The 21,935-nt window shown below is 36.2% G+C and overlaps 1 protein-coding gene across 2 annotated transcripts in view; it reads left to right on the top strand.

Annotated features, from left to right (window-relative positions):
* RNGTT (RNA guanylyltransferase and 5'-phosphatase) overlaps window positions 1–21,935 on the top strand; it is a 209,122-nt gene that overhangs the window by 75,965 nt on the left and 111,222 nt on the right. For both annotated transcript variants that reach the window (XM_021089928.1, XM_021089934.1), the window contains exon 11: window positions 6,025–6,189. In XM_021089928.1, coding sequence (XP_020945587.1) covers window positions 6,025–6,189 — 165 coding nt within the window. The remainder of the gene's footprint in view (window positions 1–6,024; window positions 6,190–21,935) is intronic.

Here is a 21,935-nt window from a genome sequence, read left to right as displayed (position 1 = left end):
CAAATTAGAGCTGTCACTGCCAGCCTATGTCACCCCTACGGCAATGCCAGATCTGAGCCACATCTGCAGCCTCCAATGGAGCTTGTGGCAACCATGGATCCTTAACCCATTGAGCAAGGCCAGGGGTCAAACCCTCACCTTCTCAGACACTGTATGTTGGGTTCTTAATCTGCCGAGGCACAGCAGGAACTCTAGGGGTATACATTTTAACTTATAGTATTAAAATTCAGGATTGTATTAATCCAGATTACTTTTTCCTGGAAATTTTCAATCAATATACCGTGTTTTTTGTTGAATTTTTGTATTTCAAACAGGTTTAAATTTAAGAGACTCAAGTCAGAAACCAAGTTTTAATTTTATTCTGTTTGTGACTCCTATATTCCTCATAAGTGTAATGAGTTCCAGAATTGTCTAACTCTTATCACAGATCTTGAAACAGTGTTCACTGGCCCATAACAAGACGTAAAGGGTAGAAGTGGCCTTGTTTCTTTGAGAATGGGGGTGCACTGTCTCCTTTGCCTCCTGATAACAAGCTCGGCTTTAATATTGTTCAGTAGATTCCCTTTTTAGCCTGGGGGCTTTGCCTTAGATAACAGCTTTCTAATTCTTTAAAAAATTATGAAAAATTTCAGTATGCACAAAAATAGAGAATAATATAAGAAATACTCATATACTGATCTCCAGATTTGTTGAAGTTTAATGTTCTGCCATTTTTACATGACTTTCTTTTTTTGGGGGGTATAATACTATTTTACTAACACTGAAAATTTCACTGACAATGCTGGATTCTTGAAATAGACATGGAGAGAGCTTTAAGGGTGCAATATGAAACACAGCACATGACATACTAACAAAATTTAAGGGGTGGTATAACTGTACCTCTGTACACAAGTATGGGGACAAGCCCTACAAGGAGAAGAAAAGCTCAGGACTCAACAGAGGTCCTTGGTTGCTGACAGAATCCCCCCTTGAGTTCAGACGTAAGGCACACCAAGGAGTCTGCCAGTTTACAAAGGCCACTGACTTCAGGACTGACAATAAAGGTATTGGAAAGAAGTGATTCAAGGCTGTGGGGGTCCGGTCTGAAACCAGCTAGGTTAGTTGGGGGCCTGTTGCGGCTCAAGTCTAGGATCAGTAGATAGAATACTTAACAAATTCTGAAATCGCTGATTTCCAAACAAGTTCCTAAGATGTTCTTCCCAAACAGAGACTTTCTTTTTAGTAAGAAATAAATCATTATAGATTTAGTGGAATTTTCTTGTGCACACCTCTCTCATTCCATTTTTTTTTTTTTTTTTTTGTCTTTTTTAGGGCCATACCTGTGGCACAAGGAGGTTCCCAGGCTAGGGGTTGAATTGGAGCTATAGCTGCCGGCCTACACCACAGCCACAGCAATGCAGGATCTGAGCCATGTCTGTGACCTATATCACAGCTCATAGCAATGCGAAATGCTTAACCCACTGATTGAGGCCAGGGATCAGACCCACATCCCTATGGATGCTAGTCAGGTTCGTCTCCGCTGAGCCATAACATTCTTGATCTTCTTCTCCAGAATCAGCTTCTGCCCTGAATTTGGTGTTTATTTTTTCCATGAGTGTTTTTAATACCTTCACTACCTATGTGTAGATCTATAAAATGTATGCAGTGTGTTCTTTTGCAAGGTTTCTAATGTTACATAAATGTCATTGGACTGTACTATGGTATCCAGCGTTTGCTCCACCTTATTTTGTTGAGATTTATTTGTATTAATATATATAGATCTAGTTTACTCACTTTAGTTCCTGTTGCATGCTACATTGTATAAATATACAAAATTTATCTTTTTTCCATTTGGTGAACATTTGGGTCTCCATATTTTGCTGTTATACTACTATTGTATGGAATACAGTATTTTTTATCTACTTTTTTTTTTTTAACACACCAGAGTTTTAATGATAGTAGCTTTATACCATTTTTTTCAGTATCTGGCAGAGACTCTTTTTTTTTTTTTTTTTTTCTATTTCTTTGGGCCGCTTCCGCGGCATGTGGAGGTTCCCAGGCTAGGGGTCAAATCGGAGCTGTAGCCCCCGGCCTACGCCAGAGCCACAGCAACACAGGATCCGAGCTGCGTCTGCAACCTACACCACAGCTCATGGCAACGCCGGATCGTTAACCCACTGAGCAAGGGCAGGGACTGAACCCGCAACCTCATGGTTCCTAGTCGGATTCGTTAACCACTGCGCCACACGACGGGAACTCCTTTATCTACTTTTTGTTTTGCATATATGTCCAAGTTTCTCTAGGACAGTTCTCATTTTGGGAGTGTGATCACCGGGGAGGTATTTATTTAAAATCCAGTTCCTCATCTCTAAATCATGGAAATTCTGATTAAATTGGCAGCTTCAGCTTTTTTGTCGTGTTGCTAAATTCCCCTCAGAAGTAGTTGTGCCACTTTATGCACAGTTGATACTATCAGACATTAAGATTGTTACCAATTGGAGTTCCCATCGTGGCACAGCAGAAACGAATCCGACTAGGAACCATGAGGTTGAGGGTTCAATCCCTGGCCTCACTCAGTGGGTTAAAGATCTGGCATTGCCATGAGCTGTGGTGTAGGTCCCAGATGTGGCTTAGATGTGGTGTTGCTGTGGCTGTGGTGTAGGCCGGCAGCTATAGCTCCGATTAGAGACTTAGCCTGGGAACCTCCATATGCCGCAGGTACGGCCCTAAAAAAGAAAAAAAAAAATTTTTTTTTGCCAGTTGTATTGTTTTAATTTACTTTTCTCTGCTAATTAATGAAGTTAAGCATCCTTTGTGTTTATTTTTACTTGTTTGAATTTTCTTTTGTGATTTAATTACAAGTTTGAATAATTTTATAATAGTTATCTTGCCTGGATTTTAATCCTTTCTTAGTTGTATATGTAGCAAACAATATGTTTTCCAAATTAATATCTGTTGTTGTGCAGGAGTTTTTCATCTTAGTGAAATCAGACTCACTAGATCTCAGAATTTTGCTTTTGTGTCTTGTTTAGGAAATTTGTATTTTGCTATAAAAAATGATTATTTTATACTTTTTATCTCTAGGTCTATAATCGTTCATTCAGTAAGCATTTGTTTAGTGCCTATTACCATATTTCATTTATTTTAAAGTCACATTTTTTTCGCATTTCTGATATTAGGTTATATTCATAATTGAAAGCATCATATATTTAATTCTTTAATTTACTATGGAGTTTTCATTGATGGTTAACCATTCTATTTTGGATCACCAAAATAAAGGTCATTATTCAAAAAAAATCTTTGAAATAATAGTTTAAAACTTTTCAGTTCCTTAGTTTATTATTTTCTCCAGCAAGAATTTCATTGATAATTTTTTAATATGTCAAGTATTGTTCTTGGTATTAAGTATATACAGATGAATAGGACATAATTTCTTGCCTTCAGGGAATTCCTACTTAAGTGCACTGACCTCCGAAGAAGGCTACTCCCACAAAAGTTTATTGGGATTTGGGGAGAAAATAGGAGAACTTCTGTTTATTCTTAATCTATCAAATCAATTTTTGTCTGTTTTATAACTTACAGTTGTGCATGATGCAATTTATTAAAATTAATTTGCATGTGTCATAAACAATTGTTAGGATGTATGTTTAGATTGGACACAAAACCCAAAGAAATTCTCGGACCACTCGTCTTAAAAATGGGAATATAAATGTAAATAAATAATTATAATACCATAAGTATAATGTTAAAGATATATGAAACACGTAGAAGCATATGAGAGGCACTGGAGAGGTGAGAGTGTTTGAGCTTACTCTGGGTATAGTTGAGTCACTGAAGCATGGAATTGCAGATGCAGAAAGTGATACAGAATAATCTTGTAGGAGTGCCTTAGAGGGTGCATTAGATGGTTGTTAGTGTACTTGATGTGTGATGAGGTGAGGGACATAGCAGGAAATGAGAATGAACTGGTAGATTGGGGGCCAGATTACTTGAATAAGGCATTTCGTTTTATTTTATTTTTTTGTCTTTTGTCCTGGCTAGGGGTCTAATCGAGCTGTAGCCACCAGCCTACGCCAGAGCCACAGCAATGCCAGATCCGATCCGCATCTGTGACCTACACCACAGCTCAGGGCAATGCCAGATCATTAACCCACTGAGCAAGGCCAGGGATCAAACCCAAAACCTCATGGTCCCTAGTCAGATTCGTTTCTGCTGTGCCATGACAGGAATTCTTGAATAAGGTATTTTAGCTTAGTTCTGCATGTAATAGGACACTACCGACCCATTTTAATTATTGGTAATGATAGGATATTACTTTTATTGTTTTGAAAGTTAACTCCACTGGCAACATGATAGTGTTTTGAAGCGAGAAAGAACTTAAAACAGGGAGGCCAGTTAGTCAGTAGTTATTGAGTGCTTCCTGTAGTCTATTCTTTTTTTTTTTTTTTTTTTCGTCTTTTTGCCATTTCTTGGGCCGCGCCTGCGACATATGGAGGTTCCCAGGCTAGGGGTCCAATCGGGGCTGTAGCTGCCGGCCTACGCCAGAGTAACAGCAACGCGGGATCCGAGCCGCATCTGCAACCTACACCACAGCTCATGGCAACACCGGATCGTTAACCCACTGAGCAAGGCCAGGGATCGAACCCACAACCTCATGGTTCCTAGTTGGATTTGTTAACCACTGTGCCACGATGGGAACTCCTTTTTTTTGTTGTTGCCTGTAGTCTATTCTTGATAATTCAGCATCTGTCTATCAGGAGCTTGCTTTATGATAGTCAGCATAGATTTGCAGGTGAACTTGCTTTCAATCCCTCTAGTTGTTTTGTTGAATTTATGGGTATTTTAAAGTAAAAAGTACCTCAGAGGGAATTTAGAGTGTTTATATATATATTTAAAACAGTTTTTAGACTTTTTATTTCTTAAAATTTCATTTTAACTTTATAGGGGTCTGAATTTATTTAATAAACAAGCCTAGCATTTTAGATTTTTCATCCTCATTGATGACATAGGCACATGGAAAAGATTGCACGTGGACTGTGTGGTTATTTACTAACTAGTATTTCCTCAATAAATACTCTTTACAGCTAGTTATATGCCTTTATGTAAAGCAAACATATTCTGCCTCATACTAGCTCTTGCTCACTTTGTCTTGCTCCTAATTCTTTGCTGAGTATCAAAATTTTCATCTTTCCAGAGTTGAGAAAAAGTCATCCTTTAAGCATATTTAATGTTCACAGCTTAAGCAAGTGTTGCCACCCCTCTGTAAACATCAGGCTGGGTAAATGTTATGTCGAGTAGTATAGATTAGAAAAGAGGAAAGGCAGAAAAGATGAAAAAAATACATGGAAGGGTGTCCAATTGCAAAGCAAAGAAGAGGGTACTTGATATACCATTGAGGTGAGGCTGCTAATCTGAACCATTGCTGTAAACCCAGGTGATGTATTTCGCTATCTTTGCATATTCCACTACCCTTACCTTATAGGAAAGTGTGTTTTTTATTTCATGGTTTAAACTTTATATAATTTATCTAATATCTTCCACTTCTTTATGGCTATAAAATGTTAGCACTTTAAACAAAAAACTTTTAGCAGAAGTTTTGTTATGGGTGACTTTTTGGCTTGTTTTGGTGTTCGGTTTATATATTTTCCTGAACTACATGGATTTCAGGTTTTACTTAGGTTTTATTAATTTGTATAAGTAATAAAAATGATTAGTAGGTGTATTAATACTTTAATTTGGATGTGAAAACATTAAATCAGTTTATATTAGAGGAGAGTTTTACCGTTTTCCCACAATATTTTATATATTTATAATTAAAATAAACAACTGTATGTAGGTGCCTGCATTTGTATGTTTAACCATGCTTTTATCATTAGCCAAATTAATTATCAGGGCTGGCACATACGGTAGTGCAGGCTGTACACTGGGCAACTCCAAAGGATGCTGTTTACATAGATTACTGTGTATAGTATGACAGCTTTGATAGTAATGCTGATAAAATAGTCTTTATTGCTGAAATTTAAATAATTGTCTCATTTAATTCAGGCACAACCAGTTGGAGATTGTGATTTTAATATTCGTCTGCAATGTATAGAACGAGAAATAATAAGTCCTCGACATGAAAAGATGAAGGCGGGACTCATTGACAAAACACAGGAACCATTTAGTGTCAGAAACAAGCCATTTTTTGACATCTATACTTCAAGAAAGGTAAAGTTTTCTAATTAGTACTTACAGTGTATCAGATTTCAGCTTGCAAAAGAAATATGAATGATATTTAGCTACTTATCTTGATTTTTCAAGAAATTACTTGAATATAGCACTGTTTTGGACAAACGTGTAATTCCTAGGGCTGCTTTTTAGTAAGTTTTTTTTTTTTAATTGAAGTATAGTTGATTTACAGTGTTGTGTTTCAGGTGTGCAGCAGAGTGATTCAGATATATATGTGTTTGTATAGATTCAGAAATATATATATATTTATAGATTCATATATGTGTGTGTATATATACACACACACACACACACTTTTTCAGCTTCTTTTCCATTATAGGTTATTACAAGATATTGAATAGTTACAATATTGATATTACAATACAAGATATTACATGTAATGTTCAATATGAATATGAATATTGAATATTACAAGATATTGATATAGTTCCTCGTGTTATACAGTAGGTCTTTATTTTATTTTAGTAAAATTCTTAGTGATGGAATTTCAAGTAGGTAACATTTCTCATAGTGGGTTTTTATTTATTTATTTATTTTTTATTTTTATTTTTTTTTTTGTCTTTTTTTGCTATTTCTTGGGCCACTCCTGCGGCATATGGAGGTTCCCAGGCTAGGGGTCTAATCGGAGCTGTAGCCACCGGCCTATGCCAGAGCCACAGCAATGCGGGATCCGAGCCGTGTCTGCAACCTACATCACAGCTCACGGCAACGCCGGATCGTTAACCCACTGAGCAAGGGCAGGGACCGAACCCGCAACCTCATGGTTCCTAGTCGGATTCCCTAACCACTGCGCCACGATGGGAACTCCTCATAGTGGTTTTTGATTCATGATTGTTGGTTCATATAATGTTTTTTAAAAAGCTGTAAATAGCGTAGAATTATGTAGAGTGAAAAATCACTCGTTAGGCCTTCTGAAGCTCAACAGTGTTTGGTACATAGCCTCATGTGAAAAATTAGTTTATATATATATAATGTATATACGTACACATGGAAGGTTTTCTTTTGTTATTTATTTTTGTTGTTTTGACACTGAAAATTCACCATACTAGATATTCCGGGACTTATTTCACTCCACAATATGACTTGGAAATAGTTCAATGTCATGCAAAGAGATTTGCCACCACCATTTTTAACTGCTGCATAGTAAAGATGCACCAGGGAATTATTATATTTTGGAGGAGGGCTGGTTATTATAGCATAATATAGAAAATATAGCAACATAAGCAGTTGCATGTTTTGAACCATTTTCTAGTATAATCTTATGTTAGATGAGATTTTTGTTGTATTTTAACTGCTTATGCTGAAGTCCACTCAATTTGGTATTAACCCTTGGAGATAATATTAGCAGTAATACCATCAATGTTGAATGCCTGTCATTTTCCCCCAACAAATACAAATATATCATTCTACTTTCTTTTTTTTTCCAATTTAATTAATTAATTAATTAATTAATTTATTTGTTTTTGTTTTTTTGCCATTTCTTGGGCGGCATATGGGAGGTTCCCAGGCTAGGGGTCTAATCGGAGCTGTAGCCCCCGGCCTACGCCAGAGCCACAGCAACGCGGGATCCGAGCCACGTCTGTCACCTACACCACAGCTCACGGCAACGCGAATCGTTAACCCACTGAGCAAGGGCAGGGACCGAACCTGCAACCTCATGGTTCCTAGTCAGATTCGTTAACCACTGCGCCACGACGGGAACTCCCTCATTCTACTTTCATTAATATTTTGCCTAATGCCTACTTGACATAGGACTTTTGGTTGACTTCTGGTGCCATGGTCTTTCCACAGTCCACTGCTTGCCCTTTGTGTCTATTTTGGCAGCAGGAATATTACAGGAATGCCTTTAAGAGTCTGTGCCCTTCTTTGCCTTGCCCATTCAGTAGGGTAAGGATAACATCGACACTTAACCATGGGCCACACCCTTAGTAGAAATCTAATTGGAGTTGTGTACTCGTATAGCAATATTTTCTAAATTATGAATACAGTGTAAAAATTGAGCAGAGGCCAGATTGTTTCAGTTTGCATTTTTTAAGCTAATTTGACAGCTATTTATCATAATTCAGAGGTCAGCATTTAGAAAAGGTATCTTAGTATAGTTTATTAATCAAAACGAGTGTTGCTTAGAAATGCTTAGAGAAGTGTTGTTTAGGGATCTAAAGTAGTTATCAACAACTCATGTAGTTTTTCACTAGAAAAACATGATGCTCTTACTTTTTTCTTTATAGTTAACTTATGTAATAACCCCCTTTGAAATCATTGTAGGATATTCTTTTTTTTAAAAGCAGTTCTAATATTTGGAATTTTAAATATAATTCCCCTCTTCCCCCTTTTAAGTTTTTACTTTTATTTTTTGTTCTCTTTTTACTGAAGTGTAAAGTTATAGAATACAGAGGAAAAACACATTTTACAGCAGAGTTGTTCTAAAGAGGAAGACTGTAGTAACATCACTTAGAGAATTGCAGCTATAGTTGACAGATAATTGCTCTAGAAATTCTTATTATTTTTCTCTTTGTTAAGGGGAATTGTAAAATAGTGATATGAATGATAAAGCATTTGTTAGAGAAATATGTCTTTTTTATGAAGAAGGCTAAATTTTTGTGGTTTTAAACAAAATTTACAACTATGAAAAATGCATATGTTTTGGTAGAAAATAATAGACTCTTATTTCTATTTATGAAACCTTGAAGATAACTTTGATTTTAGGACTTTATTTTTTGCTTTTTATAGGGCCACACCTGCAGCATATGGAAGCCCCTAGGCTAGGGGTCAAATCGGAGCTATAGCTGCTAGACTACACCACAGCCACAGCAACTCGGGATCCGAGCCACACCTGCGACCTATACCACAGCTCATGGCAACACCAGATCCTTAACCCTCTGAGCAAGGCCAGGGATCAAACCCTCATCCTCATGGATACTAGTTGGATTCATTTCCCCTGAGCCAACATGGGAGCTCCTGTAAACAAGCTTTTCATTTTGTCTAATTTGTTCCATCAAACTAGTGAAGGGATAATGAGTTGTTCAGTTTTTAACTTAATATACAAACATGGATGTTGGAATACAGCATCCTGAATAGTAATAAGTAGCAGTTTCTTAAATTAAATTTTATTTTCATTTCCAGTATGAAGGCCAATTAAAAAAGGATTATTTGAAAAGATTAAATACAGTTAACAAAATTTTAAAAGTCAAACAGCAGGTAGTTTCTATTTGTCATCTTCTCAGAAAAATAACCATTGCTATTAACATGTAATGTATCCATCACAATTTCTTTATGCATATACAAGCAAATACATTTATTTATATTTTTACCACGCTCCACTCTTTCCCAAGAGATGATTCTTAACACCCTTTTCTGTACTTTGCTTTTTTTAAACAATTTATCTTGAGGCCCCTGGCTCTACTCTTGGTATGTAGAGATTGCTGTCAGTTTTTTTTTAAATAGATGCCCAGATTTCTATCTTATCAGTGTACCATAATTTACTTAACTATTCCATCTTTTGCATCTTTGTAAAAAATAAGTCCTTGTGTATGCCTGGGTCTATTGCTAGACACTCTGTCCTGTGCCCTTGATCTATTTGTCTGTGTTTGTGTAGTACTGTATTGTTTTGATTTCTTTTGTTTATAATAAATCTTGAAACCAGACAGAATTAATCTTCCAGTTTTGTATTTTTCCTTTTCTTTTTTTTCTGTTTTAGGGCTGCACTTACGGCATATGGAGGTTCCCAGGCCAGGGGTCTCATTGGAGCTACAGCTGCCAGCCTATGCCACAGCCACAGCAATGCAGGATCCGAGCCGTGTCTGTGTCCTACACCACAGCTCACGGCAACACTGGATCCTTAACCCACTGAGCAAGGCCAGGAATCAAACCCACAACCTCATGGTTCCTAGTCAGATTTGTTTCCACTGCGCCATGATGGGAACTCCTGTACTTATTTTTTAAAGTTGTTTTGGCCTTTGTGTTTTCATGGAATTCTCTTGATGTATTTTGTCATTGTATGTAATAACTTTTCAGTTGATTCTCTTGGATTTTTCTTGGTGTTCAGTTATATTAAGTGTAAATTGGCATTCTCATCTACTTCAGTTGCACGCAAGTACAGTTTTAAGTTGGAGTAGTAGTTATAGGGATCCTTGTCTTATTCCTGATTTCAATGGGAATGCTTCTAGTGTATCTTTAAAGTATAGATGTTTTCTTTGACTCTGAAATCTTTTTTTACTAGATTTGAGAAGTGTATGTTTGTTTTATTGAGTTGTTTTACTTTTTAATCAACAATAGGTTTTCAGTGTTGTCAAATGGCTTTTTATCTATTATAGCTAGAATACTAGTTTTTTTCCTGCCTTCATTTATTTTATAAATTGAATGAAAATCTGTCCTAACACTGAAGCTTTCTTTTGTTCCTGAGATAAGCCTTACTTCGTTTTAATATGTTATTATTATTAATTAAATTTTTGAAAAGACTTTTATTTTTTTAGAGCAGTCTTAGGCTTAAAACAAAATTGAAGGAAAGTTATAAAGACCTCTCATATACTTCCTGCCACCACACATCCCCAGCTATTTCCTTTGGTAAACTCCCCATTTTTAACTTTTCATATGACAAAGCCTGAATGGGTTATTTCCCATTTGCAAAATTCTGTTTCTGCTAAGTTATTTCTATTGGGTTGTCTTTCTGCATCTTCCGCTTGTCTGCTTCTCTCAATTCCATGCTTTTGCCTTAGGGGTAGTTAGTTATGTTCCCTGAAGGGTTGTATGTAGCTAGGATTTAGTCAAAGAACATGAAAGGAATCAATCTTGAATGGCTATAAGAAGTTATACTTGATTCAAAAAAATAAGCAAGACTATCCTCTTCTTTCATCTCATACACTTGAATTGAAAAAGAAAAAAAACCTAATAATCTCTTAAAAGTTTCTAGCAATAAATTTATTACTTTTCTCTGCTTGGAGTCATTTTCCTTTCTCATGTCTGGTTTGACTGCTTTATTACAATTCTGTAGAAAATATTTTTATAATGATTGTTTATTGCTGTTTTGAAAGTAAAATATTTGATATGCAGCATGAAAGAGTAATAAATGTGGAGATCTCCTTTCTAGTAACTGTTGGGAGGATTAAAGAGAGAATTATGAAAGTTATTTTTTAATACATTTAATTTTTCAAGGGCATGTAATCATCTAGTTTAATAAGGATTTTATAAATATTCATCTGTTATTTTCTTGCATACTTTACTAGGTAGGAGATTTGAGTTTTATGTATATAAATCTGGCATTCAGATTTATTTTCTAGGTATTGACTGACTTCTCTTTCTTTTCTTATTTTATCCTTACATATAAATCTATCATTCTTAAGTGTTTGTCTAAGACCAGTGGTTCATAAAGAAAATCTAGCCATAATGTTTGTTATTTACATATACAAGTGTTATGTGACTTTATCAGTGTTGTATTGTTTGTGTCATAGTAAAAGAGAAAGTACCTTTGAAAATTTGTTATTGCAACTGTGGTCCAAGAGAAGAAAAAAACCTTTGCTGAAATGTGAAGAACTGTTCTTCACACAAGTAGAGGTTTTCAATGATTATGCCTAATTTTTATGTAATTACAGATATAATGACAAAACAATTTTATTCTCATATTTCTGGTGTTCAGTTTTATATTATCTAGTCTATTAATAATGTCATTCATCATTGAAATTAAGTATGGCCTGATGGATCCTTTCAGTCTCATTCATTTACCATTTCTGAGGAGAATTTAAGAAAACCACAGTGATGTATAATAAAGAGAATTCTTAATTGCTTTTGTATAGTGAGCCTCAAGATTTATTGTCCTAGGAAACTTCTTTTGGGGTAGGAAATCTTGTGCACTGAAACATGAAGACCTCATTATATCTGATGCTGAATATACTTTAAACTTCTGTGGACTCACAATTGTAGCATGGGGAAATTTCTATATGTTTCTCAGTATAACAGCTTAATAATTTTTTTTTTAGTTTTTTTTTTACAGTTAACATTTAGGAAATAGGCATAGGAGATTCAGAAGAAAAAAAAATGATAGTTGGTCTCTAAAGTGATTAGGAGGCAGTTTTTTTTTTTTTCTAAAAAACCTGATGGATTAATTGTTCTAACCAATGTGGTTGTGAATTTACTGCTGGTTAACAAAGGCTTAGGGTTGTTTTGTTTTTGTTTTTTCTTTTTACAACTGCACCTGTGGCATATGGAAGTTCCCAGGCTAGGGGTTGAATTGGAGCTGCAACTGCCAGTCTATGCCACAGTCATGGCAATTCCGCATCCATGGACCTACACCATGACCTGCAGCAACATCAGATCCTTAGCCCACTGTGCAAGTCCGGGGATTGAATCCTCATCCTCATGGATGCTAGTTGAGTTCTTAACCCACTGAGCCACAATGGGAACTCCAAGAGCATAGGATTGACTTATTACGTAAGTGGTTTCAAATTCAACTGAACATTTTTTTTTTAAAGTATGTGACTCTCATCAATGTAAGCTAATACTTTGGTATTAATGTCTGACCTAGTAGTTTTATTAGAATTTTAAAATGAAAGACTGAAGTTAAATAATCGGTTTTGCCCTTTCCAGTAGCATTGTGAAGCTTCTCTTGTGACTTTCTTTAAACTTGCAATATATGTTTCAGTTCTTCCCCAAGAACTGAAAAGGTGGTTCTAAATTAGAATGGCTTTTGAAGCCTGGTTGTGAAAATGTAATTTTTGGAGTGGATTAGGAAAGCCGGGAACATATATTATTTAGTTGGGGTGTATTTCTTGGTTATTGAACATACGTCTAGTCATTTTTATGCCCCAGACAGAGCCAGTCTTACCAAAAGTAAAGTATAAAAAATTTACATCATTGTGGAAGGATTGCAATAAAATTTGAAAGTAATTTACAAAATTTCTAAGAAAGTGGACCTGGGATTCCTTATGGGCCTTTACTACTTATGCTAGTAGCAAATATATTCGAATATATATTATATAATGTTTAGTCAGAATATTTAGTCTGTGATGATGACTGGGTGCAGTGAAGCATTGAAGAACTTGATTTGATTGTAGAGTCACAGATTAACTAATCCTAATATGTGGCTTGATCCTCTTTTCTAATTAATTGGGTGTGGTTTTACATTCATGAATATACTTTTAGAATTCCTTCAGAGAAGACTTAAACTCATCATTTTAGCATTCTTACTAAAGCTTAAGATTCTGAAGACAAATACATGGGAAAAAATTATGAATCACAGGTGTGATTCTAGTACACAGAGATTCTTCCTTGACTTCTGATGGGATTAAGAGTGTAATAAACCCACTGTCTAAGTTGAAAATATCAAATTTTAAGGAGAAAATACATTTCATACACTCAGCCATCATAGCTTAGCTTAGCTTAGCTTTATATCATCATATCATAGTTTAGCCTAGCCCATTTTAAATGTGCTCAGAACATTTACATTAGTTTGTACTTGGACAGCATTATTCAGCAAAAGACCCTTTTTATAATTGAGTGTTGAATATCTCATGTAATTTATTGAATACTGTTTCGAAAGTGAAAAACAGAATGGTTATATGGGTACATAATGGTTGTATGTAGGTAAGCTGTTTACCCTCATGATTACGTGTCAGCATCTTGAGAGAGGATCATACAGCATTTTGCTAGCCTCAGAATTCAAAATTCGAAGTACAGTTTCTATGGAAGTTTCTGTTGTGACTCACTGGGTTACGAACCTGACTAGTATCCATGAGGATGGGGTTCAGTCCCTGGCCTTGCTCGAGGGTTAAGGATCTAGCATTGCTGCAAGCTGTGGCATAGGTTGCAGATCTAGTTTGGATCCCATGTTGTTGTGGTTATGGTGCAGGCCAGCAGCTGCAGCTCTGATTCAACCCCTAGCCTGGGAATTTCCTTATGCTGCAGGTGCGGCCCTAAAAAGCAAAGCAAAACCAAACCAAACCAAGCCAAACAAGCAAACAAAAACCCCTAAGTACAGTTTCTAGTGAATGTTTATTGCCTTTGCACCCTCAGAAAAATTTGTAAGCAGAACCATTCTAAACTGGAGACACTGTGTGTTTTGTTCTGCAGCTTTAAGTAATGGAGTTTCAGAAAGTTATCAGAGAACTCAGTTGTTCAATCAGAACCATGTTTTCTGTTCCTCATTTTACCAAATAAGAGGCTATTAATTATAAGGCTTATTTTATATACCACTGGATTAGACCACTGCCAATTAAAACATGATGTCATTAATTGTAAGATAGGTCTTATTTCAGAGATGTGAAAAGATGTGGGCTGTGAAATAGGCAAGTGTATCTTTCCTGACAGAGTGGGACTCTAATTTTCTCTAGAGTGGGACTCTAATTTTCTCTATGATAGAACATAAAATGGTTTCAAATAAACCAGGTATTTGAATAGATTACACTGAGATGAGAGCATCTGTTTGTTTTTACTTTTCCACCAACATGTACCATCAGCCTTGCTTATTTTGTTGAACATGTGTGAAGGGTAGTGGGATATTTAAACAAAGTTTATATGAACATGTGGAATATGGCTGTCTTGAGTATGGTGTACAGAGGCAACATTTAAGAACAGTAGTCATAATCAGAGCAATATTGTTTAGCCAGTGTTTTCTGGGAAGCAACAGTATATACTATTATGATTGAATACCAGAATAGAATACAATTGACCCATGAATTACACGAGAGTTAGGGGCTCTGACCCTCCATGGAGTTGAAAATTCCAGTATAACTTTACAGTCAGCCCCTGTACCCGTGGTTCTTCATCCTTGGATTCAACCAACCACAGTTTGTACAGGACATATTTGTTGGAAAAAAAAAAAAAATCCACCCACAGGATGGTGGCACACATGAAAAAGAAGACCAGGACTCCAGAACTAAAGTCCTTTTTGTGAGTTTGATAAATGGCATTGAAAAATTAGGGTTAAAGTTAGGTGGAGGATGTAACCAGATAGGATTGGGACTCTTATACAAAAGTTAAAAGTAAAGTCTTGGATATAACTTTAAATTGCTTGAGATTCTACCATCTGCATGGAGGTTATGTGGGGCATGTGATTATTAGTTGCCTGAGTTCTTTAAGGACCTCTTTTAGAACCTGCCTCTTTCATTCTTTCTTCTTAGGGTCTTTAATCCATGAGCCTCATCTTGCCTTCTCTGTTACTGTATCTGATAGTGTAATAGAGTCTTCCTACTCAAAACCTTCCTCTTAATGTCCTCCTCTTTTCTATAGCTCATTTGAAATGCTAAGAAGTCATCTTAGAAAAAAAAGGTGATTTCTATTACTCCCCCTTTATCTTCTAAAAATATATAAAAATGTACTTTTGGGGGAATACTTAAGCTAAGGAAGAGCAGTACTCTAAATATTAAATAATTTGCTCTAGTTCACAGACTAGATATGTAACAGCTGTGTATTTCTGAATTAAAAATCTACAATAATTTGCCATGTTTGTTGAATTATAAACCAAAAGAAAATAGGTTGAAGACATTAAAGGATCATTATCTTTTTTGAACTCTTTACTGGGGATATAATTTTACCCATCAACAAATTTTAACAGAAGTCCACTTTTCTTCTATTTACTATGAACCTGAAAGGGAAAAGAAAATGTCTGGTCACATAAATGGTTTTGGAGATTTAATTAGAATTCTCTTTAGAAAGGAATGTTTAAACTTTGCAAAATTATATCTATTACTGGTTTTGGGAGAGACCAACTTAATTTTATTAAAATTTTTCTCAGTGTGTATTTACCAAAATTATTTTCTATTGTTGGTTAAGTTTTTTGGCAGTTTTAAACTACATTATCATTCACATGATGAATTGGTTGCTCATTTCATAACCTTATTTTATCAGTAAATGTGTATTAATCTTTAGGGTGACTTGATTTGGTTCCACATGGATGAAATAATGTTAAATTGTACTTCTGGTTAACCTGACACCTTGAGCTTATATTCTTAATCTATTGACTTTTAAGTGATAGTATATTTGACTATGATTTTAGGTGCTTAAAATACAGGAACAATTAGACATACTACTAAACCTCACAGAGATTACATTTGAATAGAAGAAATTAAAGAGTTAAATGTTGAATCATCTTACCTCTGTACAGATAGAATGTTTTGTAACTGACAGGTGGTTGGGGCACAGGTGGGGAAGTTAGACCTGGGTGGTGAAGGAGGTGTAGAGATGGGATGAGTTAGTGATTGTTTATATTCAAAGTTTGATGTAATACCTGAAGGAAATAAGCCTAAGAGTGGTTTTTTTGTTGTTGTTGTTGTTTTGTTTTGTTTTGTTTCTTTAAATAACTGAAAGGAAAAAAAAATACAGCTACCCCTTAATTCTGATGGAATGACCAGAAAAATCAAATTGTGGAGGAACCAAGAATGTAGCTTTTAGTCCTATCCTATGGTTAAGTGTGAGGTGAGATAATTGTACTAAATCCAGATGCGTGGCATGAGGAGGTTCGGAAAACCTGGAGGATAACTTTCTGCTGTCTGAGAAGACATGAGTTTAAGTGAAAGCCTTATATACACTTAAGATTCCTTTTAGGCATATGAGATGGGAGTTACTTATGCTAGAGAGTACGTGACCTCTGTAGTCTCGTTTGAAAATGAGAGGGTCTCCCCAGCTTGCCCCGTGGGCTTCCTCCTTTTCCCATCTTTTACACTAATTTCATTCAGGAAAAAAAATTGAAGTTTTTAATAGCCACCTATCTGGGTCACCTTTTCTAAATGTTGGTGTAATAGTAAATCACTGTTTTATCAAGATATAATTAGAATAGACTTTATTACTGATTTTAGAAGTTTCCCAAAGTTGTTTTTGTTTTTGTTTTTTGGGTTTTTTTTTTTTTTTTTTTGCTGTACTTGTGGCATGTGAAAGATCCCAGGCCAGGGGTCAAATCCATGCTACAGCAGCGACCTGAGCCACTGCAGTGACAACACCGGATCCTTAACCCATTGCACCACAGGGAACTACCAAAGGTTTTTTTGAATGTTATTTTCAGGTACAATCTTGAATGACTCATAGTTTTCTATACTTAAGAATAACAGTAATAAATCTAGACTATTGATATTAGTTGGTTTAATTGCATTGCTTTTCCAGAGCCTAAAATACCCTTTGCTTAGTCTTACCTCTGAAACCCACTATTTTGTGTCTAATACCCCATCGTAATCTATGGGCTTCTTCCTCTTGCTCTATCCATTCTTTTTTGCTCTTTTACAAGGACTTTCACTTCTTTCCTTAGTTTTGTCCTTCGCCTTTCTTTTTCATGTCCTTAGAATTCCTGATCTTAGCCTAGAAACTGTGAGTGCACATTTATGTCCACATATACTGTATACACCTGTGTGCACCTGTGAGAAGAAGAGACAACTCACTGGGCTGAGGTGGGAGGGGGCCTTTCTGGGAGGCAATGTATAGGCAGATGCATAGAAGAGAACAAATAAAAACTTTAAGTTGAACGTAGGAGGCTAATAACAATACAATTAATGAAAGCAAGTATTCTTTAAAGGTGTCATGTAAAATTCTAGTGAACCATGTTATTTCTTTACTGCATTAAGTTGTTGATAAATGAGTATGGTTAAGTACAGGAAATGAAATCACTGTAACAGACGTACAACATGTTTTCTTTCCTAGTTTGCTCATGAAAGTATTTTATACAGTAGTCTAGATTTAAATCTTAGGTTCTGTTTTTAATATGATTTTGAACTTTCTATGCTAGCTTAAAATTGATATAAAGAATAAGGGGAATGTTGCATGCTTTTTATATTGTGAAAAGCAAAGTGTATTTCTTAAAATCTCATTCCATTTTTCTGGTACTTTTTAAAGCTATGAAACATGTTTAGTTTACAGGTAAGTGCCATTTGGTATCCCAGTATGGGCTCTCCTCATCCAGAGATAGTCAGTGTCTATTAGAGGTCTCCTCTGTGGTGGCTAACTGGGTCACTTTACCCATTAACTGACTGGGGAACTGTGTCCTTCTACAGTCTGCCTCTTCTTGAATAGCCTCTTGGCAGTAATGCCCAACAGGGAAAGTCAGATGCTTTCCCGCTAAGGAGTAAGACTTTGAGAACAGTTTAAATTGTATCAACTAGAGAAATACAGTGACAAAAACTTACTGTAATGAGTTCAGGCCAACTGCATAGCCCCCACAAGACTGCCCTTATTTAGACACTGGCTGCAAGCTTGGGGGTCTCCAGAGCCACCTTCACTTCAGATCTGCTGGTTACAAATTCTGGGGTCTCCAGGGACTCCCAAGGACTCATAGAACTCAGAAGATACTGTGCTTATGATTACAGTTTTACTAAAGTGAAAGGATACAAATTAAATCCAGCCAAAGGAAAAGCCTAAGCCTGGCAAGTCAAAATCTGGGAGTGGCCCAAATACAAAGCTTCTGGTTATCTTCTATCCAGGGGGAGTCATGGACGGTGTTACCTACCCCTGGCCAAGAGGTATAACACTCAGAATATAACTGGGAAAGCTCAGTCAAGCCTTCGGTGTACAGAGTTTCTATTGTGGTTCTGCCACACACTACCAGCATGGCTGACCTGTAGTGAGTCTTCAGTCCCTCCCAGAGGTTTGGGCTAATACATTTAGTCTCCAGTTCCTCGGGAGGTCAGACTGATAATGGCGTGCTCCAGAACCCCCATCATACATCATATCATTAGACTTTCTGGTGGCAAGCCCTTCAGGCAAGCAAAGACACTCTTGTCAGGCAGGATATTCCAAGAGTCTTGAGATCACTCCCAGTAGTGGAGGGTAGTAGAGGGCAAAGGCCAGATCTCTCTTTGGGTAAAGTTAATTATTCAGTACACACTTATTTGATGTATTTTTGAATGTGACCTACTGATTTATAATTCATCATATTGGCTCTTTGTTTCAAAGTCTTGTTATATTTTACAAATAAATATAATTTCCCTTTGTGCTCAACTTACAGATCTTTTAATCTCTTCTTTGGTTTCTTTATTTCTAATTTTTACCCCTTTCATTCAGACCAGCTGGCCACTTATGTAGTTTAGTTTTATTTTTATTGTGTTACTTATGTGTTTATGGCTAAGTATCCTTTCTATTCTTATATTCCTTGCAAAAGTGCTTAATATTCTTCCAAGATTAGTAGGTCATGCTTTTCTGTCCACAGAGGAAGTATTCACTTATACTTCTTACCAGTTGCAGTCTGGGTAAACATTCTGAAAAACACTGGAAAACATTTAGGAGAAGTTGCCCTGGGCAGGGGAGTTTAAAAAAAAAAAAAAAAAAAGAAGAACTTTACAAACCAGGCTAAGGAAACTTGGACTGTTGGCAGTGAAGAGCATTCAAAGATTTTTACAGGTGACTGTGATATCACAAAATGGTTTTAGAAAGTTTGTTCTAGCAGTAGTGAGTAAAAGCAGTTTGGAGAGAGGAAGTTAACCTCCAATCAGGAAGATCAGTTAGGATGCCCAGGGGATAATGAAGGTAATAAGGGATGGTTGGAGGAACTTACTAACTATGAATGATGATTTTAGCTTTTTTTTTTTTTTTTAATGATGATTTAGCTTTTTTCTTACCCCTTTGATAATCCGTGTCTACATTAAATCCACAGCTTTTTTTTTTTTTTTTTTTTTTTTTTTTTAGCTATTTCTTGGGCCGCTCCCGTGGCATATGGAGGTTCCCAGGCTAGGGGTCGAATCGGAGCTGTAGCCACCAGCCTATGCCAGAGCCACAGCAACGTGGGATCCGAGCCGCGTCTGCGAACTACACCACAGCTCACGGCAACGCCGGATCATTAACCCACTGAGCAAGGGCAGGGATCGAACCTGCAACCTTATGGTTCCTAGTTGGATTTGTTAACCACTGAGCCACAACGGGAACTCCTGCTTGACCTATTCTTACTGGCTTTTTTTTTTTTTTTAAATCAGTTCTGTCGGGCTATATACTTTATATTTATTTGGCATGTTTGTTGAAGTGAGAGCTTACTCTGTGCCAGATTACTTAATAGATGCTGGAGATACAGTGATAATAAGATGTGATTCCTAACCTCAAAAAGCCAATATCTCACTCTCGTAGTCAGTTACACAGGGCTGTCCTGTGATGAGGGTAGCACAGGGTGCTATGGGGTATGTTGATGGGGATTAGGAGATTTTGAGGAATGTGACAACCTGGTTTAAAAAAGTTGTCAAGAGTGTGGACTCTGGAGCCAAAAAAATTTTGGATTTTGGTTCCTTGCTTTGTGACCTTGGGCAAATTCTACGTTTCATCTTTAAATGGGGATAATAATAGTCCCTACTTGATATGATTGTTATGAGGCTAAAATGAGTTAATACAGTTATCTTTCAGTATCTGCAGGGGATTGGTTCCAGGATTCCTGGGGATGCCAAATCCTGGATGCTGAAGTCCCTTATATAAAACAGTATAGTACCTTTGGCCCTCTGTATTTGCGGGTTTCACATCTGCAGATACGGAGAGCCAACTGTGGATACGGAGAGCCAACTGTGTATGTAAAATGCTTGGAGCACTGCCTAGCATATGGTGTTATATGTGTTACCTCTTCCTTCTCCTCCTTCTGTTCTTCTCATCTTTTCCCCCCATGGATAATTAGTACTCGGTAAACATTGGAATAAAACCATGAGTGATAGATGAAATGGTAATTATTTTTTCGGTCTTCTCAGACATCTTTAACATCTCTATTCAAAGCACTTACTGTGAAAATGACTATTTTATGTGTATTTAGGTCCATATTAACTACAAGTCATAAACTGGTTGGCTCCAGAGAGATTAAACTCGTATAAAACTTAAGAAATACTGAGTTTGCTTGTGAATGAAGATGTGCTCTCTTGTTTGTTGTAGCTTTCACTAGTCTCTGTGATCTTATACCTGAACCTGAACTGGGTTCAGGTTCATGGCCTGGTACCTATAGGAATTTGAGTTTGGCACCTACACACTAGATCCTGACACTAGCCCTTCCAGGATAGAAACTGATTGGCATTAATTCTCAAACACTTGATAGAGAGGCTGTCTATTATTGGGACTGAATGAATGTTTGTTGAGTGAGTGAATAATACTTCAGTTATAAGATTAAGAAGAAAAATCAGAAATTTGGCAAAAAGAACCTTGATTGTTCCATGAGGTTGATTTCTATTTTGTGGAATTGATTATGAAGGGATTTTGGTAGAAATAAGACTCACAACCACCAAAAAATAAATAAAGTATATTTCCTGGAGAAATTTTGTTTTTAGATTTTCTAACTTGTCAAGTGGAATTCACTAGAATTTTTATGCTTAATTTTAATTACAGTAATACAGGTTAATGACAGAGCCAATGATAGTGTGCCAGAAGCTATGTATATTTTAATTAGCTGACTTTAATGATATTGTTATGTAGGGATCATTGGTAAAAAATAAAAACCAAATTGTTTTTAAAAGAAGATAAAGCAAAAGATATTTGCTTTTTTAGTGAGCAAGAAGGATGAATTTTGTAGAATGACTTTGTGTTGATTAGAGAAATATTTAGGGTATAGAAGCATTGAATAATCTTTACCTAAACTAGGAGTTATACTTTGGGAGTGAAAAAGAATAAGTAGTAATATCCAGGTCGTTTCCATTTTTGGGGTATTGGTAAAACTAAACCTTGAACTTTGGGAGAGTTGTGAAAACATTTTTAAAAAGTCAGCAGATAGAAGCTACTATATTGCATATTCTCAGGCAATCAGTTGAGGCTGTGGGGAATATCTGCTCAGAAAATATCTGACGTGAGTAGAATAGTTGAGA

Source organism: Sus scrofa, chromosome 1, assembly GCF_000003025.6.
Source record: "Sus scrofa isolate TJ Tabasco breed Duroc chromosome 1, Sscrofa11.1, whole genome shotgun sequence".
NCBI classification, from domain to species: domain Eukaryota; kingdom Metazoa; phylum Chordata; class Mammalia; order Artiodactyla; family Suidae; genus Sus; species Sus scrofa.
Note: the sequence above shows the minus strand (reverse complement) of the source record. Positions and strands in the feature narration are given on the sequence as shown.